Genomic DNA, 25,676 nt, shown 5'->3' with positions numbered 1-25,676 from the left:
CAAAAGGAAAAAGAAAGGCGTGTCTAGGTTGACAACTTGACGAGCACCAACATTTGTGGCCGAGCCGAAGTACAGCCGATATAGTCACGCTTCGCTATTCACCGCAGCGCAGCTTCCAATCAAAGTGTTGTGCGATCAATTACCAGTGAGCATCCTTTTCATCCACTTGAGCTGGGAAGCCGGTCGCTGCCTCCATATGGGCAAGGCAAGTTTACCTCTGGGTTGGCATACTGTACATCAGGTGTGCATTGAATCATTAGAAACTCCTATCGAGTATCCATGTATTGCTTATTATGTGCCATAACGCATGGAGCATGTAAGGGAAACAACGTGTTTGTAAAAACGAGCAGAGTATTGAACTGATGGTGGGTCAAGTCGAACTTCCGGATACATGCAGTGAACTCTGCTCCATTATCCTACTGCTTACATCGATATATTTGTGAAGGCATTATATGGACATGGGTTCGGCGCTCTTAGCGTATGCGAAATAGAAGTATTTGTCACTTGATGTATAAGATTAAGGAACCGTCGCATCCGTGACCGAATACATGACCAAAGTACTAGTGCGAGCGAATGATTTGAGAGGTGCTTAAGGGTATTCATGCATGCCTTCTTTCCAGAATACCCAGAGGCTGGAAGAAGCCCTAGAATGGAAGCATTATTCGTCATGAAATCGTAATCTAGTAATTTTGCAGAAGGCTTTTAGCCTCTTACCTCGGCGTGTATAGTACGTGGTTGTGATCTTGTCGTAGAGAAGCCGAAAACAAATACAGTAATCAAAACTTCGAAGGTCAATTGTGTCCTGTACATAAGCCGGACAATGTGAGAAGTTCCAGTTGTACTATCGACGTGTATGTAATCTCCTGCTTAAAGGTCCCCGCATCTGCTTCAATTACACCAACTCCGGATTCCGCCGTGGACAGACATACGTAGTCCTCATGCAGACTAACCTTCTAGGGCTAAAACGGCTTCAGTGGCCGACCGGACAGGTCACTTGCGAGTACAGATGCTACCCAACTGTGTTCATTCCACTGACTGTCCGGTTAATTGCGATGCCTCAATCATGGCTCTGCCAACCATTCCCGGGAGTAAGTTGTCCATGTGGTGGTTGATTGGTAGGTACCCTACAGTGGTCAAGAGACGACTCAAGACTCATGCATCTCGAGGGGAAAGGCATATGATGTTTCGCATTGAGACCTCAGGATGAACAATAAAACATGACCGGCTAATCTGATTCTACCATCCAATGCACCCTTAGTTCGACAGTCTATATTCAAGAGGCTCAAATCTGAATACATAAGTATGGATCGAAAACTCATCGTGTTGGGTCATAGTCATTTGTAAGATGACCTATGCGCCAGTCGCGAGCAATGCAAGGCTTCTATTGAAATTGTAATTTCAAGAGGGCAAAAAAATCCAAACCGACACAGAACACTACCACCTGAGTAAACGCCCTCATTGTTCATAATTATCCTTGGGCGCCTGCTTTCGAGTCCTCCGCCCATGGCTCCATCCAACATCCTCCAATTCCCGAACTTGACCTAAAAGCATCTCCGAATCTGCTTCAGTCGACTTGTCCGCCACTTTCCCCGCATTGCGAAGGAATTTAGCCCTCATCGCCTTGGCGTCCGGGTCCTCGTAGTCCAATTGGGTCATCTGAGGCTGCTGGTTTTCTTCATCTTCGTGGTCGACCGCCTCGCCCGACGGATTCACCAGGAAGTCGAATTTGGCGCCGCTGAACATTGATGAGAGACTTTGCTCACGGCGACTATTGGTGCGAGATATAGAGTTCTCACGCGTGTTCTCCACACTTTCCAGGGCTGATCCGAGGCCATCATCATTGAGGGTATCAATTGAACTGGCGCGTGATGGTGAATGGGTGAGCTCACTGGCTCGGTTCGACGAGTGAGATGGCGCGCGGCCGAGCAGAGGTTTGCGTTTTCGACGAAGAGCATGACTGCCTTCATCTGTGTTGGTTGTCGTCTCCGACTGACGTCGAGTCTTGGCTGCCTGGGCTCGCTCCAGAAGACCCTTCAGGGCAGAGTCTAACGCGGAAGGACCTGTCGTTTTCGGAGGTTCTGCAGGGACTTTGCTGAGCGCTGTTTCCTTGCTCCTGTCAGGCGAAGGAGATCGTGATTCTGCCACACTCGCCTGAGGGTGGTCAGCAGTGTCCTCGTCCGCAAATCCGTCACCAGGTATCGTCAGTCGTGAAGCACTGCTACCTTCGTGCAGTGCCTTTTCAACTGGTTGCTTAATCGGGGCATTCCTGTCAGCCGTCGATGATTTCGAGTGAACCTTATCAGATAGTCGGTGAGCCTGCTTCCCATTCAAGGGATCTCCATTCGACCTGCTACCACTTCCTTGTTGTTGAGAGATGGCTCTCCGAACAATGTACGGGTCAAAAGGTTTCTTCTGACCCGCTTGTACGGATATCCAGAACCAATCAGCCGACACGGCTGGAACTCCCCATTCACTGGTATGGCGAAGCTTGTCAGAGCTGGCCGTTTGGGGATCATTACAAATGAGGACGGACGCTTTCGGAGTGAGATATTCGTCATATGACGCCCCCATTAACTCGACTATCTTAGAGAGGTGGAGTAGATCAATGCGAGTAAACCCCGTGGAACACATCCGCATCCCTGTGAATCCTGGGATAGGGAATCTTGCAAATGGAGTGCTTGCGACATGAGACTCAGGTGGTACCAGGGTACGAGCATCCAAACACCTTTCCAGCCACATGTCTGTGACAACTTCGCATTCAAATGCCAGATCATCTGTAGACGGTATGTCCGACTGTGGGGTCTTGTACGGGACCATGAGATAAAGCCCTTGCCCAGACTTGGGTATACTAGGACTCGCAAATTCAGACAAAGAGTTGACGCATTGGGCTGCGTTGAATTCGAGATGGTGTCGAAGGACGCTTTTCTATCGATCGATGAGTCTCTCCCGTTACTGGTATAAACAAGGACCATCGGAGCTCACCTGTTTGGGCGTGAACCCATGAACACAAAAGAAGCATCCCTCGAGGAAACCTTCTGGGACCCGAGCCGGTATCTTAGGTGGTGCTTGTTGTGGCTCTCTATTTTCTGTGAATGTCGACTCACTTGCAAATGACTTTGCTGCTTGTATTGGTAGTTTGATCTTGCCATCCGCCGTCGCGTCTGACAATTGGCCTGTTGACTCGGCCGCTTCATTTGCAATCCCAGCACCGATGATGTCACCCCATATATTTTCGTTCTGACCGATCAATTTGGTGCTCGCTGTTCGGCGAATTCTCTTCTTCGGCCTTGGGTTCAAAGTAGAGTCATCGGCAGCTCGCGCTTTGCCGAGCTGCATCTTTGCACTCAGGGGTATCGTCCGATCCCAGGCTCCGAGGCCTTGTTGCTCCAACGGTAGAGAGGGGTGGTATTTATCCTCGTCTAGGATCATTCCGCGGTCGAGACAATCGTGGAACCATTTCACAGTGACGACCTTAATGTTCCATTGTGTAGCGAATTTGTACTTCTCCCCCTCAGTGCTACGAGAGACTAGGTGAGTCACGCTTTTGGTCAGGTCTTTGCGAAACTCAGCCCCGTTGTCCACCGCGAGATCGTGCATCTGATTTCGAAAGGCCACTGGTCATTGGAAAAAATCAATATCGAGTCCATCACTTCGAAAACCTCATCAACGCTGACTCACTGTCGGAAAATCCCGTAATACATATCGTGAGGCCGAAGAAGGTCGGGAGCTCGTGTTGTTTAACCAATGCCTGAATGTCGGTATCCCCTCCCTGCATCCACGACTGTCGGACAGCCTCGATCCACTCTGGTCTCAGAACCGTGACATCGTTTCTTTCGCGGGCGACGAATTTGTACTTGGGCGAGTCTGTCGCGCCAACTAGTAGGTGTGTCACGTCTGCTGTGAGGTCCGGCCGCTCAATTGCGCCCATTTCCTTTGCGACATTGCTGAGTTGAGTCTAGGTATGCCATATCACCGAGTCAGCCAAATCCGGCAGTCCACAACATTTCGTCAAAGGACCGTACTCTCTGCTCTAATGGTACTGATGTGAAGCAAATGACCGCGCCCAAGAGCGGGCGCTCTTTGTCTGTGTTTCGCAGCGTTAGCGCATCGTAGATGCGGAAGATGGCAAAACGCAAGGTACCAAAGCCTACCTGGGGCCTCAGTCTCCGACATCCTTCATGGCTCACGAATTTTGCTCAGATCCAGTAGAGTAGTTCAGACGGGACAAAGATTCGGTTCTGAACACCAAGGGCGAAGAAATGTATTCAAGTCATTTTCGCTCTGATTCCAGCGCGTCGCGATAATCTTAGGATCACGTGCTTAGACGACTGCGGGTGGAGATCGGCAGATAAGGTGTGGGGCCGCTGCGGAGACGAGAATGCACTGGCGCCGGCAATATCGAATGCAGAGTTGTGGGATTGTATGTTCTTTGGTACAGTGCTCTACTACTTCAAGTTTAGTAGTCATTCTAGAGGGATTCATAATATCATTCTCCTGACTATTGCGAGCATTAATATCAACAGAAATAGACGCCAGCCAGACATTACTCAGTTGCAGAAAATTAAGAGGGACGATATGTAGCCCCTACTCCTCCATAGTACCCATCCGAGTACGTTGTGTACTAAGTTAGTTAGTACTAGTGACTTGGTAATTTACTCCTCCTCTGGGTGGTAGGAGCTCATATGTCGAATTGCAGGTAGCTCAAGATCCCTGATTGATGACCGGCATCAGAAATCGAAACTGATCCATTCTCCATCCTTCTCTAAACGCACAAGTACAGCCACCTTTCGATTACCGTTAGCCATTAGGCTGCACACAGGGCTTTGGTGAAATCGACAAAATCTCCCACAGTTTCAGTAAGAGTCCGATCATCAGATGGCAATCTGTTCCGTCGCAACCTGATAGCGAGTTAGCGAGTAGTTCAAATCTCACGTACTCGACCGAGAACTCAAGTATACTGTGGAGCGACTGATTGCCACACTGCAAAGTGTATGACAGTGGCATTCCAAGTCAGGTGTAACTGTACTGTACAAGGGTACAAAGTACTGTACGACTCGCAGTCCGACTGGAATGGTTCATCGGCCATCCAACTTGTCAAATGGAATGGTACCTGACTGACTCCACTCGTGGCGGCTGGGCGGTGGACATGTCAGAGATTGAATGCCTTAGGCTATTGAGAGCAAAGTGTTCCAGGCGCGTCCCGTCACTTGTGCACGCGCGTGACAAAGAATTGAAATCTACCAACGCCGCAATTTGGCCGCGAGCCACATCCTCCACTATTATCCCATTCACGAACATTGTGGTGGCCCTCGTTTATGAGCGCTGTCAAGGCTAGTCCTCGAGGCACCCGTATCACTCGTCTCCTCTCAGCATCTTTCTCTCTGAGGTCGCCGAATTCTTCCACATTCTCATCGGCACCGCCACGGCCAAGTTTCGAGAATATCAACATGTTCAAGAAGGCCGTTAAAGATCATCCCGGGGATCCTCGAAGCCCCTTCAATCCAACTTCCTACGCGCAAACACATTTCTTCCTTCCAAACCCGCTCAGCCACAGTCGGTCGGCGTCAAACGGAAAATAGACCTGACGAATAGTGGGGAATCCACACTCGGAACCCTCCACAATGCGGTTTACTTTGACGAGAATGACTTTGACGATGATCTTGATCTTGACCTTGACGAACCGATCGCGCTGAATGTGCCCCCTGCTGCAAGTTCGACATACACTTCGAGACCCGATCCAGTGAACTATCCGACCATCGATTTGACCTCCCCAGACCACCCCCATGCCGCCGCCCCGCGCTCTCGAGACTCGCCATCGGACGTCAAATACCCAGAGTTACCGCCCCCCTCCCAAGAGCAGGCGGCTCCCCCGAGCAGTATTCAGTTTCCTTGGTCATCATCGCCGCCCTCTCACTTTCAGCCGCCACCCAAACCGCGGACATTGCCGTGGTTGAAGGAGGCCCACGAGGAGCCTCTGGATTCGAAAAAGTCAAGCTTTGTCACGCCGAAGAGGACCAAGCCAGCCGAACCTTGGAACAAGACCGCTAGCGCCATCAAGGAAGAACAGAAGGAACTCCGACGAGAATACAAGGAAAGCCAAAAGGCCGACGGCGCTCCGAAGCAAAGAGACAACGCCAAGTTGGCCAAAGTCTTCCTGAGTGACGAACAATTACATGTGGTCGAGGCCGTTGTCACTCATGGCAAAAGCATCTTCTTCACTGGCTCGGCTGGTACCGGTAAGTCAGTCTTGATGAGAGAGATCATCAAAAAGCTGCGGGATAAGTATAAACGTGAGCCAGATCGAGTTGCGGTGACCGCATCAACTGGACTCGCAGCCTGTAACATTGAAGGTGTCACACTTCACAGTTTTGCGGGCATCGGGCTAGGCAAAGAGCCTGTCCCCGAATTAGTGAAGAAGGTAATATCCCTTCTTTCCGGAAAGAAAACCAATCTCAAAGTCTGACACAGACCAGATCAAGAAAAACCAGAAAGCCCGTAATCGATGGCTGCGAACCAAAGTGTTGATTATCGACGAGGTGTCGATGGTTGACGGTGACTTGTTCGACAAGCTCGAGGAAATTGCCCGACGAATCCGCAATAATGGTCGCGCTTTCGGAGGCATTCAGCTTGTGGTGACTGGCGACTTTTTCCAATTACCACCTGTGCCAGAGGGCCATGGCCGCGAAGCGCGGTTCGCCTTTGCGGCGGCAACTTGGAACACTACAATCCAGCATACTATTCTTCTGACCCATGTGTTCCGTCAGAAGGACCCAGAGTTTGCTTCGATGCTCAATGAAATGCGGTTGGGCAAGATTAGTCCCACAACAATCGACGCATTTCGAAAGCTGTCTCGGCCTCTTGATTTCCATGACGCTTTGGAAGCAACCGAGCTGTATGTATTTTCTTCTCAAAAGTATTCAAGCACTGACTAACTTGTGATAGTTTTCCAACTCGCGCTGAGGTCGAGAACGCAAACTCACAGCGGATGAGTCGGCTGTCTGGAGAAGTGATGACCTTCCAAGCGGTGGACTCTGGAACAATCCAAGACCCCCAACATCGGGAGAAGCTTTTATCAAACTGCATGGCCCCGATGACAATACATCTTAAGAAGGGTGCTCAAGTGATGCTCATTAAAAACATGGAAGACACACTCGTCAATGGCTCCATTGGACGAGTAGTAGCATTCATGGACGAGACGACGTTCGATTGTTACAAAGACAATGAAGGGGACTTTGTGGCAGGAGGTGACGAGAATGCAGAGGATGCGGCTCTCCGCGCCCGGAAGAAACTGAAGCCTATGGCGCACAAAGAAGGAGGAGTCACCGTGACACGAAAATGGCCCCTGGTCAGTTTTGTTCAGCCTGATGGGACAGAGCGTCATCTTCTCTGTCAACCTGAAGCCTGGAAGATCGAGCTTCCCAATGGTGAAGTTCAAGCCCAACGTCAGCAGGTACCCCTCATTTTAGCATGGGCACTGTCTATCCATAAAGCCCAGGGTCAGACCTTGCAGCGAGTCAAGGTTGATTTAGGAAGGGTGTTTGAAAAAGGACAGGCCTACGTGGCACTGAGTCGTGCGACTTCTCAAGCTGGTCTACAAGTTTTGCGATTCGATCCTCGCAAGGTCATGGTACATCCAAGGGTCACGGAGTTCTATTCGAACCTCATCTCCATCACCCAAGTCATCCAGGGAAGACAGAGCAAATCGAGTGGTGAAGACGGCTATGATGAGATATGAGATACGAGTGATGTGGTGGCCTTGTGTCTGGATACCTCGCAGAGTTATAACCTACAGGTGCAATTGCAAGCATTGTAATTGACAGTCTTTGAATGCAGGACCGTCAGTATACTTCATTTAGTTCTTCAACATAATGATACCCCCAGATAACGTTTCACCTCTCACTAGACAAGAGCGCTCAAATCTCATGATTGAATCGCTGTATTAGGATTCATCTCACATCATATCCTCTCTATCATGTGAAGGACTTATTCACTTATACACTATTCTTCACCGCCTTAACCGTCGTGAAACACATCGTTGACGATCGCGGCTAGCCAGCGAAGGCAATTATGCGTTCCAGCTATGGACTTCCGCTTATCGCACGTGATGTTATCGGCATCGGAATTAAGATGGAGCTGCCCGAGCTTTCGACCAGAATCTCATGTTACCCTTCCCTCCACAAATCCTCCGCCGTCCGCCTACGTCTCACCACGATATCAGGCAGATAGCTCTCACGGTGATCAATTTACACAAGTCGCTATGGCGTCCGAATTCATCGGCTGTGACGTGCTGGTGACCCTACGGGTCCCACCTGGGGGACAGCTCCAAGGGCAAGTTGCTGATGTGATCGGCCAAACGCTGCTCCTCAGAAATGGTAAGAATCCGATCATTTTCTTCCTAGCTCGGACGCCTGTTCTGACATATGATCTGAAGTGACCCTTCTGTGGAATGGCCAGTATCACGCGCAATTCTCCATCGATGCGTCAGCGATCATTACCTTGTCCCTGGAATCAAGCAAATCAGTTCCTCCACAGCGCCAGCCAGCACCACGTATGGATCAAACACACGCGCCAGCTCCGACTGCCCCTCCTTCCCTTCAGCAATTTGCGGATCCTGCAATCTTGAGTTTCACGAAGCCCCCTGCACTGCGACCAGCACAGCCGACAGCAAATCGCCTTCCTCAACATGGAGTCGCACCGGCGATGCTTCCTGTCAGCGCCTCCCTTACCGAGCCTTTTAGCAACCTTGAGCTTGATGTGAGTGCCACTCAGCGCATCACTCATGCACTCCCACAGGAGAAAGATTCCCACGCCGTACCCAGCGCGACCACGCCTACCAAGCAAAATCAGAAGCGGAATCGCCGAGGGAGTCACGAGGGGCTCATCAAGCATGGTGTAGCTGCAAGCACAAACCCCAAGAGCAAAGGTTGGCGCCAGACGGCCTTTGTGGAACCAGCGACCTCTATCAGTGCCAGATCGCCAGAGCATGGTCCGCAATCAACCGCAAAGCTTCGTAAGAAGAAGTCACGCCGCCAATACGCTGAGGATGTCAATGGTTGGGCTACAGAGGATGCGACAGACATTCAGGAGCTTGGCGAGTTTGATTTTCAGACCAATCTTTCCAAGTTTGACAAGCGACGCGTGTTCGAGCAAATTCGGAACGATGACACGACTGCCGATGAGGCCCGCCTGGTGAGCTTCAACCGGCGACCAAAGCCAGGCACCAACGGCGGGAAAAATCTCCACTGGACAGAGAACGTGCTTGACAGCCCCCAAAACAGTGACACTGCAGACGACGTTGCAGGTGTGAGCGATGCCAGACACAGCAGCGAGAATGTCGCTGGACGTGAGCGTTCACGGGCTTCAACACACGTTCAGATGGCTCGTAAGGGTAGCGCTATTGTAGCTCAGCCGATGGCACTTCAATTGAGTGCACTGAGTCGTAGTCAACTCGGCACATCTCGCGCCGCAAGCCCTCGTCCCAGTCGTGCTTCTGGGTCGCCTATGGTTGGTATCAATCCGACTGGAGCGACCCTCCGGCTCACAACTACCAACCGCAGCTGTCCCACTGTAAGCCCACTGCAAACACTCGAAGTCGAGCAGATTGCAGTAGCGGAGTTTGGATTGTCTGAGGACATTCTGACCGAGAACGCGGGAAGAGGAATTGCGGAAGCTGCGGTCTCCCTACTTTCAAATGATGCAGCTGCTCCGACCATACTCATCATCACTGGCAATCACCGCACTGGCGCCCGCGCAATCGCCGCTGCTCGACATCTCCGCAATCGTGGTCACCGAGTGTCTGTATGCTTGCTTGGCCTCGAGCATGATGAAGAACTACTCGAGAATTGCCGCAAGCAGATGGACATCTTCAGAAAGATTGGTGGTCGAGTGCTCAAGTGGGAAGACCTGTCGGCACGTCTTGCCACTGCTGACTTGACTCCCGACTTGGTGATTGATGCCTTGTTTGGGATGCATCTTGCATTCGACGACCTCCGCACCGACGACCAGGGCATCGCGTTCGAGATGATTGCCTGGGTGAATCGCAGCGATGCAGGGGTCCTGTCTGTTGATGTGCCATCCGGAATGTCGGCATCAAGTGGTAAGTTCCTCTTCTCACGAACCCATTTTAATATAGTCGCGACAATACTAACGGTGAATTCTAGGCGAGGTCACCATGGCAGATGGAGGGCGACTTTGCGTTAATGCCTCATCGGTCGTCTGTCTTGGGGCCCCCAAGGCTGGAATTCTCCATGCATTACTCTCTGGTGAGGGTGATGCTTGGAATCTTTCAGTGGCTGATATCGGCATCCCACAGCTCGTCTGGCGTAAGTACGGCACGCGCCGCCGCCATGGCATTGACTTCGGAAACCGCTGGGTGGTACCACTCCGGCTGCAGACTCTAGCGGGATAGAGCATTCAGAGCTGCGATGATCACACAGCTCTCACCAAAATATGATTTTTCATACAAGCGGGCGTTCATTTTACACGGTTTGATATCCTTACGCATCGGAGAAGGGTTTTTGATTCGGATGAGCGGATTTCTTGGTCTTTTTATTGCATGTTGTATCAACATCCCTAGATGTATCTTTAGCGGCCTGGCATTTTGATCAGCAGGGATCTCTCTAGCACTGAGAAATCTTCTTTTCCTCTTGAACACCGATTCGGTTGGCGTAACGCTCAGACTTGCATACCTTGTAATTCTTTGTCCGCCAACCGGCGACCTTCTGATTCATTGAAAGGCCCATGGCGTTTACATTGCATCTTGATTCTATCGACCTTTTGCTCTCTGGCGGTCGGTGACTCGAGATGTTGTTCCTTGAAAGTCTGTGCATTGAGCTGCTCGTACACACTATTAGATGATTATACAGCCTTGAATGAGCACTAATTTCACACACAATATGAATGAGGTGGTTCGAGTTGATGCTGTGGAATTAAAAATGATATAAGAGCAATTTCATGTGCGTGTACATACTGCACGGGTTCACATGGATTTCATAGCGTCAACTGCTCGGCAGCTTTAATCATCTCTTCGATCGACTGCGGAGTGAGTCGTTTTCCTGTACCATCAGGAGAGGCAGGAGAGTTGGAAGCGATGGAGTAAACGACATAATCTGCAGCTAAAGAGGCTGTGTCGGTCGCGGTCCAGTAGGTGCCGTCAAGCTGATCCATGATCGCGGACGTGTTTTTCGTGATCTGCTCTTTGCGGATACTCTGGCTCTTGAGCATAAAGGCAATGAGTCTGAGGAAGGCCTTGCCTAATCGGCCCCAACTGACAGCCATATTCCATAGGCCCACAACGCTGCTTTCCAAGACTCTGGTCCATTTCAGGTCGTCACAGCCCGGACTGCCTATCCTTGTTATTGCATGAATGCCTGCAACGCATGAGAAATGCAGCATGACAATCGGCACCGACTTCCAGCCGTGGAAGTGTTTGTATAGGAGGAGGATAGAACAATGTGCCTCGATGGCTGCATTCCTGCTGAGTGCGGGGTCGAAGTCAGAGTATCCATGTGACTGCTCAATTGAATAACCCTCGAAGATATCACACAGAGATATCATGGTACATTGATAGGTCATTCTGGGGAACCATTAGTGACCAAAGCTATAATACTTGGTTGTATGGGTGGGGAAATCAACCTGAGACACAAGGCATGGGGAGTGCTATTTCGCGCCAGCAAAAATTCAGCCGGAAGATCGCGCTCCCACTGTCGAAGGTTTCGATGGATTTCACAAGCTTGAATCCACGTGGCTTTAGTCGGTTGAGAGTCTTCCAGACTAAGCGCAAGGATCGAGACTTGGTTGACCAATGTCGCCAGCCCGCAGCGGAGACGAGTGATCATGTACGTTTGTGCGGCAAAGATCGGACTTTGGAAAGGATAGGGACTCCATGTGAGCTGCTCATCCAATGCCATCGCTTCGTCTGGTGAGAACCCCATTGAAGGCGGCTTTGGCCATGCGCTGGGCTTTCTGTATACTTGAGTGCATAGTCTAAAAACTATGAGCGGCCATTTTGGGATGTACCCTGTCATCAAAGACAGACTAGAGGCTGGCAGTTGATCACTTACGCTTGCACGTCGAAGATCCCCCACGAAACCAATTTCTGGGCTCTTGCCATGCTGACTTTGAGATCAAGGTTGATGCAGTCGTAGTAAGGGGCCCCTTCCTCATGCAGACCCAAGCGGTAATAGAGGGATGCGCCTCGCATGACGAGTTCCATACCCACCCGATCGGTTCCGAACGTACAGCATAGAAGGCCTAGCAAAATCCCCGACTGAAGCGTTGGCACATCGAGTCTTTCCTTCTCGAGTTCCCAAAGTCGCAATATTTCTTCATAGAGCTTCTGACTTAGAACCTTCTCCTGTCGTCGATCCGTGAATGAATGCATGGAATATGAAAGGCTCTATCGCTCATTAGCAGGCGCCACAAAGAGCCCCAAGAATCAAGGTCGGACGCACACAGCCATAGAGCATCATAATATGTGCCAGTAAAGGGGAGCAAAATCGCGTTGATCGAGTCTCCAAATCATGCAAAAATAGCTCTTGGTCGACTATATGCCAAGTGGGGTTCTCCCACGCGAAGTATAAAGAAAGCAAATGGCTGGCGACATCGTCCTCGACAACTGAGCTCCAGTATTGCATGGACGTTGTTTGTATCAAGGGCTCACGCCGCAGAATGAGGCCCGCTGCGGTATTACCTCGAGAACCCAGGTGCATGCGCTCGAGATTCAGGGTATATTTCAGACTAGGGTAGCTTCGAGGTAAGCTTTTGGATGTTCTGAAGGCGGCAAGAAGTTCGGGACGGCGTTGCTGCTCGCAATTAGCTATTGTCGCATCGTAAACAAAAACAATGGCACGCGCAGATTTACCGATAACAACTTTAACATTGGCTTGAGGTCTGTGGGTGGACAATTCAAGAGAATGTCACTCAATGTGGATTCATAGTCCTGCACTTTGTCTTCCAAACGGTGAAGGTCGATTTGTAGCGCTTCCCGTTTTGATGCCGAATAGAGGCATGGCTCGCCGACCGTGATACAATATCCACATGATGGACGTTTCCCGTTGCATTTCAGCTTGATCACTCGACAGGCATCACAGGCTCGAGTCACTCGTTGACGTTTCGCAATGGCTGGCCGGCCCGCTACTCGAGGGATGGCGACTTTGTAGCGGGCGTTGCCTCCTGGATCGTTGGGCCAGACGCTCATAGCACCGCCGTTTTTGTTTGGTGACAGCCTGACCCGCTTCTTTGTCCAGTGAGATTAGATTTGATAAAGTTTGTATGAATGGGCCTGCAATTCCAGTCAGGGCTGTGTTGATGGAGAGCACACATCAGACATCTGGTCCGATCTTCAATGAAGGTGCTGGGTTGACAGGGTCGATCGAGAGATCGGAAAGCCGCGTGACGCACAGAGCGGAGGCGGAACAGACTCGACTCCAGGCCCACCAGGATCGCGCGAGATCTTGGGTTCGCCGAGTGTGCACTGTGCACTGTGCAGGATCAACGTCCGGTCTGAGGGATGGGAAAGGGTGAAAGATGGATGGGGAATCCCTGGCACAAATAATATTCGTGGCTGTGGATGGGGTGACGGAAGTGGTAATGCAAGGATCTCGCGACCGCAAGCCCTGCCATATCGTGGACCAGGACTCGGAAAGATTACTGCGAGACGAATTTCAAAGAGTGAAAGGGACCGGCCGGATAGAGTCGAACCATCCGAGGGTGAGGCAGAAATCAAGAGAGCAATGGAGGGATTGGAGGCAGTGGAGGCAGTGGGGGCAGTGGAGGCAGTGGAGAGGAGGGGCACTAAAGAAAGCACTAGTGGTTGGCTACACCACCTTGACCACACCCTTGGGTGCACTCGAATCGCACGATCGTGAACTTGAAACTTTGTGCGCACCCGCTAGTTACCACCGCGGCACCGTCGCTGGTAGCGGGCCTGGCCCCCCTCCGCTTCACAGGCTCCAACCCACACACGGCTCCGCATCGGTGCGATTGAACTGGAAACTCGGTGACGGTGAACGGTTGAACACTGGTGCGTTCGATGCGAAAAGACCACGGAGGATGGATGCGCTACCGGTCACAGAGAAGCGACAACTTGCGGTCCATTAGAATTCGATTTGGTTCCAGTAACCGGATGGTATTGTGACGTCCTCAGGCAGCAGTTCCATGGGCATTTCATCCGAGGTCAACCGATTGGACATGTATCAATGAGATATCGGGATATGAGATATCATGAGTTATCGACTTGGGATCAGATGCTAGAAGACAAGAAGCTCTTGTCTTTGATTGGTATCTGAGCTGACTCGTCCAATTAGCCATCATGACGAAGACGTGAGCAGGTGCTCATGGAGTCACCGTCAATTGGTACCTTACTGTCGTGACTTGCGTCCCTCGCTCAATAGAGCATGTCCTCGTGCTAACATATCTAGTGTGATCCTGCCTGTTACCAGCTAAGGTAGTAGATAGGGGACACGATGAAGATTACTCACGGAAGAACGAGCATAGGCACAAAAAATAGTTTGACCTTGAGGTATAAACTCGTCCCGGTCGAGTCCGAGTCATGTTGAAGAAGAACATGACCTCAGGTCGGAAGTGGTTTAACTTTTGAGTATGCCCATAAACCGGCCTCTCCCGAACTAGGCTCGTTCTTCTCGAATTTCCAAACCTTTGGGTGTTTGAGAAGAAATCGAACAGTATAGTTAGTCTTCATTTCACATTGTGCTCCTCCTTGGGGGGAAAGTTGTTCAACTGGAAGTATTTGTACGTTCTTGGATAGATATCAGTACACTCGCGAAGTCGTAATCGCTCAGAAGCCTGTCACCGCTTCTGATGAATTTCCAATCCGACGGAAGGAAAAATTAACTCTGTTAAGCACTTGACGGTAACTTCACGACACCAGCGACTGGATGTGGTTCTTTTCTACACCACAACCTGTAGTGTGACGTTATCAAGGGGACAATCACGTCTTCAGGAGATGCTGTTGTGAATTTGTCAAGTTATACACACATTGACTGGAATGGAACGTGCCCTTATATATCTTGAGGTAATGACCAAAGTACAAAGAGCGACGGCCAATTCCAGCTTAAACGCCACTGAAAACCGAAGAGAATGCTAATATGTATGAAATCGAATGAGATGATGCTTTTTCAAAAAGCCTTCTTGGAGAGGCCTCGCAGGCGGATGACAGCATTGCCGCCTTCAAGTTAGCGCCGCATAATAGTCACTAGCCCCAAACAGGTTAGCCTCTCCGCCATCCGCGGCGTCGTTCAAAACCGCAGTTGACTGAGGCAGATCGACAACTCAAGCTTCGCGCAAGATGGGCAAAGGTACGTCCAACATAATTGAGCCTCTTTGAGACTCATCGAGAACTGACATTCTTTGTTTCTTAACCAAGGCACGGACAAACTTTACGTACGTAGACGGCTCCTCCCAAGAATCATAGTTGTCGCCGTTTGCCTCTCTTACAGCTACTAACAATACCTTGGATCTAGATCACCCACTCCGAGTGGGCATCGGAAGATGCATTCTCTGCCAGCGCAGGCGCCGGTGTCGCTAGAGCCCGACAAGGCGGCTCTTACGCGTCGTTCAAACGGTTACCATTCAACTTCTGTTCCCTGTCTTTACAACCCTTTACGCATCCTGTGTGTACACAGTCGGGAACAATCTTCGACCTGACCAACATCCTGCCGTGGATCAAGAAGCATGGAACCAACCCAGTCGACGGATCGCCCCTCAAAAGTTCCGACCTGATTAAGCTCAGTATCGCAAAGAACGAGGACGGCGAATATGTTGACCCTGTGACCTACAAAGTTCTGACGGACAATACTCATATTGTCGCGTTACGAAATACCGGAAATGTGTTTGCTTGGGATACTGTGGAACGGTTAAACATCAAGGGGAAGATGTGGCGCGATCTCGTCACAGATCAAGAGTTCACCCGCAAAGACATCATCACACTTCAGGATCCACAGAATCTTCAATCGCGAGATCTGAGCTCGTTCAAGTACCTGGAGGAAGGTCATACCGACATCCCTGGGCAGACTCAATCTTCGGGCACGGTGAATGCCGACGCATTGGGAAGCTCGGCCAAGATTCTCAAGGCGAAAGAGGCGGTAGCCAAGGCGCGCGTTGAACGTGCGCAGCAGCAGGCTGGTTCCATTGCTTCGAAGACCGGCTCAAAGTCCGGAGCTTTGGGATCAACCATGCAAAAGTCAGCAGGTGTGCAGTCAGAAAAGCCGACGCCATACAACGCAGCCCGGTTCACGACCGGCAAAGCTGCTGCATCCTTCACTAGTACCGGATTGACGCCTCACACCTCAGCCGAACTGGCGCTGCTCTCGGAGGAAGAATACATGCTGAAGCGAGGTCGGGTTAAAGCCAAAGGCTACGCTCGAATTGATACAACTGCAGGGCATCTCAATGTGGAATTGTACCCAGAGTACGCTCCGAAGGCTGTGTGGAACTTCATCCAGCTCGCCAAAAAGGGCTACTACAAAGATGTGTGTTTTCACCGAAACATAAAAGGCTTCATGATCCAGGGTGGTGATCCGACTGGTACTGGTCGTGGCGGCGAAAGTATTTGGGGGAAGTACTTTGCCGACGAATTTGAAGGTCCGCTCAAGCACGACGGACGAGGTACACTCAGCATGGCCAACAAAGGCAAGAATACGAACAGCAGTCAATTGTAAGTCCTCCACAAGGTTAACGCTCAGCCCCTTTATCTTGATCGGAAGACCCCTCTGCTGGAAAGTTGGTATTTGTTCTAACCGCCTCGTCCAGCTTCTTTGCCTATCGCGCTCTCCCTCATTTGGATCGTAAGCACACAGTTTTCGGCCGACTGATCGATGACCCTTCCCCCTCATCGACAACTTTCAACTCCCTCGAAACGCATCCGGTCGAGGAAAATACCAATCGCCCTGTCCCTGATGTCCGAATCAAAAACGTCACCGTCTTTGTGGATCCATTTGAAGCATTCCTCGCCAAGAAGCGAGCCGAGGGGGCTTCTGAGACTGGCACTGGAGATGCCACTCAGAATGAGGATGGACGCCAAGGAGATGATGATCGTCTGACGTGGACTGGTAAACGCGTTCGCAACGCAGGAACAGGTCCCTCGACAGAAGGCTCCGGTGGTATTGGCAAGTATCTGAAAGCTGCGCTAGCTGAACGGGAGCAGGTGGAGGATGAGATTGTGGAATATGTGGACGATGAACCGGAGCCTGAACCTGTTCGCAAGAAAGCCAAGGGTACGGGTGGCTTCGGTGACTTCAGTAGCTGGTAGTTAGTCGAACCAGAAAGATCAGATATATCATCCTACAAAGTACGAATGCGATGCCACGAGAACGAGGAATAACTGCATCTTCTGGGAGATTCTTCAAAAAACGGAGTACGAGAAGACTCGCTCACTATGCACAAGGTAAGATTCTCCTTGTATATTAGAGCAGAGCTAGCATTTATCTAGAATGGCATTCTCTGACTGGGAGCACAGTGAGGAAAAGCAACGCCACATACAAAGACTGACTGGCCGGAAATCCAGACATTAAAGAGAGACCCTTCCATCGGCTCATTGAGAATCTGGGATTTTTCGCAAGATTTACGCTGCTATGCCCGGATTCATCGTCAATGAACCGCCTTTGAGCCGCATTCCATGCGGTCTGACATGATCTACCGGCGATCTGCAATGATTGGATTGCGAAGTCCCTTATTCATTATTGATTACTCCATGAAATGGCTTTCATTCGTCGATACACAAAGTCAATGTCAGGTACCAAATTAGGAACCTACGCGGCTTCTTTGGTGTTTAAAATCTCGGCCAGCACGAAGCCATAAGAGGAGTTTCCACATCTATAAGCATTGATGGACACTTCCGAGCACGGCGTCTCTACCTACAATATTTTCTCATTGCGTAGTTTCATCGGTGCTAGCACGACCTAGCATAACAAGCTTAGCATCACTTAATAAGGTTGTTATCACTCTCCTTCTGCATTACGGACCACCGATCGAGTCTTCTCTCACCAGCTCCACTCCTCTCCTCCCCGTTCTTGGCTCTTCTCCTCCGCCCAGCCGTCACGGGGCGGAGTTAAGCAGCACTTCCACCCGTTCCACGTTTCCGTCTCAAGTACGTCTGCCCGATCCGGGACGCATCATTTCCCCTCCCCCTAACCTTTTCCCCGCTTGCCCAGATCACCCTGGCACTGGTTCCTCTGACCACAACAAATCATCAACCCGAGCGTGCAACTCTGCACTGAACAGTATCCGATCACATTAGAGCTCCTTGAAATCACCCGGTAAGCCTACCTTAATCAGCCTGCTTTTCTCCAACTCCCCCGGAGCTTCCGTGCAGCGGGGGTCTCGGGTGTCGGGGAGAGCAACGGCTGTCATGCAGGTCAGTCGCTACGCGGGACTCTTGGTCCTGCTATAGAAAAGCGAGAAGACATGAAGGTCTGAGCTGCTTTGACAGTTCAATGTGACACTAGCACAATTTGCCACAATGGCCGCTCTTGCCTTCCTCGCATGTTGCGCCCAATGCGAACCCGGCCAAAGAGCGTAATCCAAACTGGCAACCTCTGGTTCTCGAGGCATTTCTCTTCTGCATTGCGGACCCCTTTTACTGGAAGCTATTCATGGGCTTTGAGGTTCAGCTGTTAACTACTTGCACTCAGATTCACCAGCGATTATCCACGAAGCACCTTCAAGGACTCGCCACCAGTCCACAGACCTGGCAGCCACCACTCGTGACTCCACCTTTCTTTGCACTGAAACCCCAATTTCTGAATCCTTGTCGACAAGGTACTCTATCAAGCTGGCAGGAAACAAGCGCCGTAGCTTTTCCTCTCAGGGTGGGTTGCTGAGCAGAATGTTCAGTGGCTCTTCGAGCCCACCTAAGGAAAGAACAGACACTGTCCCGACACCGGTTACTGGAATCGATATCAGCGACACAAATATCCACCCGGACAACGCCAGCCCTCGTGATAAGCGATTCTCTCCTCCAAGCAGTGGCTTTTTCAACCGTCGTCAGAGCGACCAAGAGACTGTCACAGGAGAAAAGAAGCGCCGCAGTAGCACTGTCACCAAAGCCGCCAGCTTTTTCAACAGCGCCAGAAATTCATTCAGTTTGAACGGGGCCCGCGATCCATCGTCATCCGCTCTGAGCTCGAGTCCCTCGGCCAGTGAAGGTACCTTTTCGAAGCTTGGTAGAATGGACCCAGCTCTTGTTGTCCCTCAGGGGTCTCTTAACAATTCCGCTGGCGAATCTGCACCAACTCCTCGTTCTACTTTCCGGGTCGGTGTCACTGAGGATCGAAACCGAAAATGTCGCCGCACCATGGAGGATACCCATGCTTATCTGTACAACTTCTACGGTACCCCGGCTCCTACCTCACCTGAACCCAATGCCACCAGTTCGGCCGAGCAGTCTATCGACTCACACGCAAGCGTGGTAGAAACAGACAATGGCTACTTCTCCATATTTGACGGTCACGCTGGCACTTTCGCAGCTGAATGGTGTGGCAAAAAGTTGCATTTGATCCTCGAAGATATTATGCGCAAGAACCCCAACACGCCTGTGCCTGAACTACTGGATCAAACGTTCACCAGCGTTGATCAGCAACTGGAGAAGCTACCCGTCAAGAACAGTGGGTGTACCGCTGTGATTGCTTTGCTGCGCTGGGAAGATCGTGTGCCTAGTTCCCAGTCCGCGACCGGGTCCGCCAATATTGCTTCTGCAGTAGCTGCCAGTAGGAGCGACGCGAATGCCAATGCCAATGACGTTTCAGATCCTGAGAGCCTGTCCGCGTCAAACTCGAAACTGCAACAAAAAGCCCAACGTCAACGTGTCCTGTACACGGCCAATGTGGGCGATGCTCGTATCGTACTATGTCGCAATGGTAAAGCTCTTCGTTTGTCTTACGACCATAAGGGTAGCGATGAGAATGAAGGGAAAAGAATTGCGAATGCCGGTGGCTTGATTCTCAACAATCGGGTCAATGGTGTTCTCGCGGTTACTCGTGCTCTCGGAGATGCATATCTGAAGGACCTGGTCACCGGGCATCCTTACACCACAGAAACCGTCATTCAGCCCGATGCCGATGAATTTATCATTCTTGCGTGCGACGGGGTAAGTTACAAGGAAGCTATCTTCTCACCTTACACATCAACTGACAACCTTCTTTTAGTTATGGGACGTGTGCTCGGACCAAGAGGCCGTGGATCTTATCCGCAACGTCCAAGATCCCCAACAAGCATCCAAAATCCTCGTCGACCACGCCCTTGCCAGATTCAGCACCGACAATCTTTCTTGTATGGTCATCAGACTTGACCCGTCTCGTGTGAAAGATGTCGTGAACAGCAAGTCAAGTGCCATTACAGTCGAAGGTGATTCGATGGCCAAGGCTCCTCATGGAATGAGTGAAGCGGACAAGATCGTGGAGACGGCTAGAAACAGTATGCTGAATACTGGAACCAGTGACCAGATCGCAACAAGTGAAATCAAGGAGGAGAATGTCTCAACCATGACCACCGACGAACAAAATCCGAAGATTGGGATACCTTCCAGTGAATCTGGAGATTCCTCATCGGCGGGCGCAACATCTTCAGTGCATACCACTCATAACAAGTGATGATTGTCAGAAAAATGCAATGCCTGTTCCGGTGAGATCGTTGAGCACGCACGCTACATGATATTACTACACTTGCACAGCTTATTCCATGAGCCTTTTGCCAATTGAAGATTTATCAATCATCCTTACCCAGTCCTCTGCATACTATCTCTCGCCGCGGCGACGTCTATTGGCCTTTTGTCACCATGTTTAACCACTGTAAGACTCTCGATCAATCAAGTCCCTTCCATGTGGAAATGACGAATGGCCCAGTTACCCTGTCGTGTCTTCCTTTACACTTCTCGTTGGCCCTCTCAATCGAGTCAATGTAACATGAGTCCTAGAGGTTCCACTTACGGCAGCGTTTCACACGCTTCCAGTGTATTTCGGGACAGCTTCTTAGATTGTAACAGATTGACCGTGCCTGTTCCTCGCACAGCGTCTCAAGACAACCTTCCAAGGTCCTGTTCGCTATTAGTTAAGATATTTATATGACCCATAGATTAGCCCGAGAACTGCCAATGAAAAAGAGAACCACAACTTTGTCGCTTGCGCTGTGAGCTTTAGATCAGTACCATTCAAACAATTGATGCCAGGTTCCAAGAGCGTGTAGCAAACGACTGAGACGGGACTAGTTGGCGCAGACCTGGGCTTTCCATTCTCATAGGTGCAATCAGCAAATTAATAGCTCTCACACAGATCTCCCATTCAAACGTATGTGTATATCCAAGATGTAATACGAGGCACCAGAGGGAACAACAACAGGCAAAAGGCAGCGTAAAAGTACAGTTTATGCAGTATGAAGGAAGCTCAGAAAAGAGGCCCTTTGAGAAGGAGGGTGGGCCAGTAAAGTACACAAATAATGAGAACGTCCTTATAGTCCGGACGATGAGCTGCAGACAACCGGATGAGATCAGGTCTCAGAAGCTACACGCCTAATAAAAAACACGGGCCAGTACCGCAGCTGGATGAAAGTCTGAAAGAGTGACCAGAGGCCAAGACATGCCAGCTTAGACTCCCACGGTAGGAAGGATGTCAACTCGCTCGCCGCCAATAATGTTGTCGCGCTTAAGCTCCAGCTCTCCATGCTGAACCTTGGCGGGCCATGAGGCGGCATAGTTGGCATCATGGACATCACGCCAGAGAATCTTCACATCGCCCGCAGTCTCAGGGTAGTCGCCAATCTCGCCAATCTTAACTTCAACGCCCTCACGCTCACTCAGCTGCCTCTCCAAGGCCTCGATGCGGGCATTGTACTCTTCCGCTCGTTCGGCTTCCTGTGCGATCGCCTCACGTTGGCGCCTTCGCTGGCTGGGGAATTGCTTGTGTCGCCACTGCTCTTTGTCGAGAATACCGTCCGCAATTTCTTTTTCCTGGATCTCCAGTACTGCTGCGACATCAGCAACCGAGGTTGCCTTCTGATCCATCAGAACTCGTGCGCGCTCTTTCTTTTCCATCGGGTGACCGATCCGCTTCTTGTTCAGTCGATCAAACTCCTCCGCCTCGGTGGGATCCTTTGGCCGTCTGGATGCAAGGAATTCCTCGGACACTGTGACCATCTCGGGGGGTGGGGAGAGCTGGCGTCGCAAGGAGAATTCCCGCAGCAATTGATACGCGCGAAGACCAAGGCGAGCGTCGCCGAAGTGAACAGAGTAGTAAGGAATCCACATATCACGTCGTAGCTTGGCGGGAACCGTCTTCTTGCCGTGGTAGACCATTTGCCGCAAGACGTTGTTTTCCTATTGTGCAGAGTGTGGGCCGTTAGATCTGTTCTGAGGAAGATTCGGGGAACAATTCTGGCAAGCTTGTCCCCAGCAGCTTCAAAAATAGCCGCTGGAGGCAGAAGATGCTTCGGAAGGATGGACGTACCTCCAAGTAACGAGTTAGTGAATATACCACCTGCTTCGTCTGGGCATTGTGGTAGACAAAGATATGCTTTCCATGCGTGATTGAATTGAGCGCCTTTTGCAATCGTACGCTTTCGCGCTTCAGGTGCTCTTTGAACGCATTGGACGAGGTCTCTCGAATCTTTCCCTGGATGGGCGTCTTTGGATCGATAGGCGGGTGTCGTACAAACTTCTTCAAGGATGCGACCCGGGTCGAGTCCAGGATCTTCTGGATCGGCTTCGACGCCGCACTGGCTGAGGCCATGGCGGCCAAGTTATATACCTCGTCTCTGGAACCTCCTCCGAATGATCAAGGAAGCCAGAGTTGCTTTCTGGAAGGGGAGCGAGAGGCTGTGGGGTCTCTGAGTGGTCGATGTTAATGGGATAGACGGAGGGAGTTCGGAGGTGGATTTTTTGACGGGGAGACCTGCGGGTCTTGGCACTGCCTGCTCTCCGCATCAACCGTGTCGTCCCTCACAACTCCGCTAACAACGAGTTCAACTCGCGCGGCAGTTGCTTCTTTTTTATGGAAGATGTGCTCAGACATTGATTTACTCTGCGATTCCTGTGGGAGTTTCAATTAGCGCACAACTAGGCCGGAGTAGAGCCCACGATGGACACCTCAAATGGCGACTTTGAAGCCACAGATCATGACGCCGTGGTGCGTAGGGTGCGACCATGGCTTTATGCGTCGGTAGGCTTTCTTGCGTTTGCAAATTACCTTACGCTCTTTCCTCAAGCTAACATATTTCAGAACAGAAAGCTTCGGCATCTGCACGGAATCTCTGTCCGCAATCTGACCGTCACCCCACCATCAAGTCGCGCTCGCGGAAAAACGATCAACGACGATGACATTCCCAATACTCTTACGTCACCGTCGAAACTTCAGGCTCAGAATGAGAGCCGCCCCCTACAACCGTCGCGATCTTTTACAGATCTTGCGTCTCGTGGGGCTTCAGATAGCCGCACTGGCAAACGCCCTGAGCTGCGTGGTTCAAGACGCCGGAGTCTGCTTCCTTGGAACGATCCGAATCCAGTACGACGGCAATTGCGCCTTGAAGACATTACGCTCAGTCGCATGGCAGACATATTCTTCTCATTGCACTTTGATGGGATGAAAGAACCGATCTTTATCAGTGAAGTGGTTGAAAAGGCGACGAATCCGAACTTTCAGGCCTTTGACCTGAACGCCTGTGGTCCGACAGTTTCTCGTTCAGACTCGGTGACCTTGAAGCTTTGGGTCAAGACTGAATCGATGCCGGAATATATACAACTAGTAGAGTTGCGGCAAAATACGCGCTCGTTGCAATTCCTTGGCAGAACACTAGATGATTTCCACCAGCCTCTTCCGGCCAACTGTGTTTTGTTCCATTTTCCAGATGGCGTGTATACAAGTCTCACTGATATATCCCCAGTTGAACCGCCATTTTCTGGGGTTGGTCAGAAAGGTACCGCGGAGAACAATACCTTGCCGACATCATCCTACGATGCGCTGATGCGGCTGGCAAATTTGGATGAGTGTATACAGGATGCGCTGGCAACGCGCGAAAGGCTAGAGGCCCAAATTGGCGATATTCTGCAGAGCAATGAGTCCGCATTGAAGACAGAAAGTGAGTCAGCGCAAGCGCAGGATCGTCTCGCTTTGGTCCGGCAGGCCGTGGCCAACGAGCGCAAACAAATACGAGCGGCAAACAAGCGCAAGGAGGAGCTAGTCGCCAGCATCAAGGCTCGCCAAAGCTTCATGAGCCAAGGCCGCATCCACCAAGAGCGAGCTCAAAGCCATCTCCCGGATGCCAGAAACAAACTTGCAGGGAGTGAAAAGTTACTGGCGCAAAATGCAGAGGAAAGTAAGGGTCAGATCCGTCGCATTGCTGAGGACTTAATGGCAATATACCCTATTGAACCAGTCCCGGACAAAGTCCTTGCATTCACCATCGCTGGTCTCTCTCTTCCAAACTCGAAATTTGATGACATCGACCGTGAAGAAGTTGCAGCGGCGCTGGGCTACACTGCTCATGTCGTATACTTGCTCTCCTTTTACCTTTCTGTATGGATCCCTTACCCCATCAGTCCCAACCTGTCAACATCCCTGATTCAGGATCCTGTCTCTCAAGACCTTCCTCAGCGTACCTTTCCGCTTTATCCGGTCAGCGTGCAGTATCGATTCGAGTATGCTGTCTTCCTTCTCAACAAGGATATTGAGTTCTTGCTGAACAGACAAGGCATCCGGGGGCTGGACATTCGGCACACACTTCCCAATCTCAAGTATCTGTTCTATATTCTTACTGCCCAAACGCGCGACATTCCTGCTCGGAAAGCAGGTGGCATTCGTGGCCTCCTCACCGGCAGACTTACGCCTAGCATGTCTCGTCGAGGAAGTCTCGACAGCACTGTCTCAGGGGAGGTGGCTCAGCCACGAAAGGCTCATGATATGATTCTCCGCATGAACGGTCTCGCGCTGAGCGCGGATGGAAATACAGCAAATGGAGGTTCTGTTGTACACTAGTATTCTTCAGCACATATTCATGCTTCCGGTACCTTGTTTCTTGTCTATAATAGCAGCCTGAAAAGTCACACTGTACTGGCCATGTAGTTTGATTTAAGTAGCGTGCTCATTTCGTGTTGTCTCTATTGGAGGATCAATTACTGCGTCTTCTCATTCTGTTGCCAACGACCACCTTGCGTTACTGTCAGTTGTCGACTAAATGACTCTTGGACGACCTATGATCATCATACAGGCTGTACTTCGCTTGTATAGCAGTCCTCAGGTCAAGACCCCAAACGATATACCTACTTGCGTGGACGAAGCCCGCACGAAGACCTGACCGGAGAATCAATGATGGAAAATACAGGAATACCGAGCTCCATGCCAGAAGTACACAGGACTATGAGTGTAATATCGTACCTAGGTTGTAAGCCCGGCCGAGATGGCAAACCTCGGCTTCCGAATCAATTGGCACGGCGGCTGCCTCATGGTTTCGGTCTTCCAATTCTTTCGTAAATAAATCAGCTCTCAAAATAAGTTGTAGATCCCGAGCGTCCTAGTAGTCCAACTCTCGGTTGACCCGAAAATATAGCTCTTTCAATCAATTGATTTCTTATCTCTGATAGCAAAGGCTCGGCTCCCAACTTCCCAAGTGCTGCAAGTGCGGGAAAATGGCCACCACCTCATTCAGGCCGCAACCCCACCGCCCCCCTCAGCTTA

General features: G+C 50.8%; 8 protein-coding genes across 8 annotated transcripts; 5 read left to right on the top strand and 3 right to left on the bottom strand.

The window, feature by feature from the left end:
• Positions 1–1,455: 1,455 nt before the first annotated feature.
• Positions 1,456–4,173, bottom strand: N7539_003999 (uncharacterized protein; the record flags this gene model as incomplete). The annotated part of the gene is made up of 5 exons (XM_056933601.1): positions 1,456–2,925; positions 2,983–3,614; positions 3,679–3,955; positions 4,023–4,084; positions 4,152–4,173. 5 exons carry the CDS (start codon positions 4,171–4,173, stop codon positions 1,456–1,458), a joined length of 2,463 nt encoding a protein of 820 aa, XP_056791142.1.
• Positions 4,174–5,447: 1,274 nt separating this feature from the next.
• N7539_003998 (PIF1 family DEAD/DEAH box DNA helicase) lies at positions 5,448–7,735 on the top strand (the record flags this gene model as incomplete). Its single annotated transcript, XM_056933600.1, has 4 exons — positions 5,448–5,462; positions 5,549–6,290; positions 6,469–6,892; positions 6,943–7,735. The coding sequence occupies 4 exons, from the start codon at positions 5,448–5,450 to the stop codon at positions 7,733–7,735; spliced, it is 1,974 nt and encodes a 657-aa protein (XP_056791141.1).
• Positions 7,736–8,257: 522 nt separating this feature from the next.
• On the top strand, positions 8,258–10,408 carry N7539_003997 (mRNA decapping enhancer EDC3; the record flags this gene model as incomplete). The annotated part of the gene is made up of 3 exons (XM_056933599.1): positions 8,258–8,372; positions 8,432–10,096; positions 10,161–10,408. The coding sequence occupies 3 exons, from the start codon at positions 8,258–8,260 to the stop codon at positions 10,406–10,408; spliced, it is 2,028 nt and encodes a 675-aa protein (XP_056791140.1).
• Positions 10,409–10,989: 581 nt separating this feature from the next.
• On the bottom strand, positions 10,990–13,198 carry N7539_003996 (putative C6 transcription factor; the record flags this gene model as incomplete). Its single annotated transcript, XM_056933598.1, has 5 exons — positions 10,990–11,575; positions 11,635–11,985; positions 12,063–12,397; positions 12,453–12,803; positions 12,863–13,198. 5 exons carry the CDS (start codon positions 13,196–13,198, stop codon positions 10,990–10,992), a joined length of 1,959 nt encoding a protein of 652 aa, XP_056791139.1.
• Positions 13,199–15,307: 2,109 nt separating this feature from the next.
• N7539_003995 (PPIL2 family peptidylprolyl isomerase) lies at positions 15,308–17,269 on the top strand (the record flags this gene model as incomplete). The annotated part of the gene is made up of 4 exons (XM_056933597.1): positions 15,308–15,317; positions 15,386–15,402; positions 15,483–16,675; positions 16,771–17,269. The coding sequence occupies 4 exons, from the start codon at positions 15,308–15,310 to the stop codon at positions 17,267–17,269; spliced, it is 1,719 nt and encodes a 572-aa protein (XP_056791138.1).
• A 1,575-nt stretch (positions 17,270–18,844) lies between these two features.
• On the top strand, positions 18,845–20,606 carry ptcG (type 2C protein phosphatase PTC1; the record flags this gene model as incomplete). The annotated part of the gene is made up of 2 exons (XM_056933596.1): positions 18,845–20,104; positions 20,163–20,606. The coding sequence occupies 2 exons, from the start codon at positions 18,845–18,847 to the stop codon at positions 20,604–20,606; spliced, it is 1,704 nt and encodes a 567-aa protein (XP_056791137.1).
• Positions 20,607–21,595: 989 nt separating this feature from the next.
• On the bottom strand, positions 21,596–22,736 carry N7539_003993 (mitochondrial 54S ribosomal protein mL67; the record flags this gene model as incomplete). Its single annotated transcript, XM_056933595.1, has 2 exons — positions 21,596–22,324; positions 22,455–22,736. 2 exons carry the CDS (start codon positions 22,734–22,736, stop codon positions 21,596–21,598), a joined length of 1,011 nt encoding a protein of 336 aa, XP_056791136.1.
• Positions 22,737–23,084: 348 nt separating this feature from the next.
• On the top strand, positions 23,085–24,977 carry N7539_003992 (putative UV radiation resistance protein (UVRAG); the record flags this gene model as incomplete). Its single annotated transcript, XM_056933594.1, has 2 exons — positions 23,085–23,165; positions 23,226–24,977. 2 exons carry the CDS (start codon positions 23,085–23,087, stop codon positions 24,975–24,977), a joined length of 1,833 nt encoding a protein of 610 aa, XP_056791135.1.
• Between the last annotated feature and the right edge of the window lie 699 nt (positions 24,978–25,676).

The sequence above is a fragment of the Penicillium diatomitis genome, assembly GCF_028827545.1.
Source record: "Penicillium diatomitis strain IBT 30728 chromosome Unknown utg000004l_segment0_segment0, whole genome shotgun sequence".
In the NCBI taxonomy this organism is placed as follows: Eukaryota; Fungi; Ascomycota; class Eurotiomycetes; order Eurotiales; family Aspergillaceae; genus Penicillium; species Penicillium diatomitis.
Note: the sequence above shows the minus strand (reverse complement) of the source record. Positions and strands in the feature narration are given on the sequence as shown.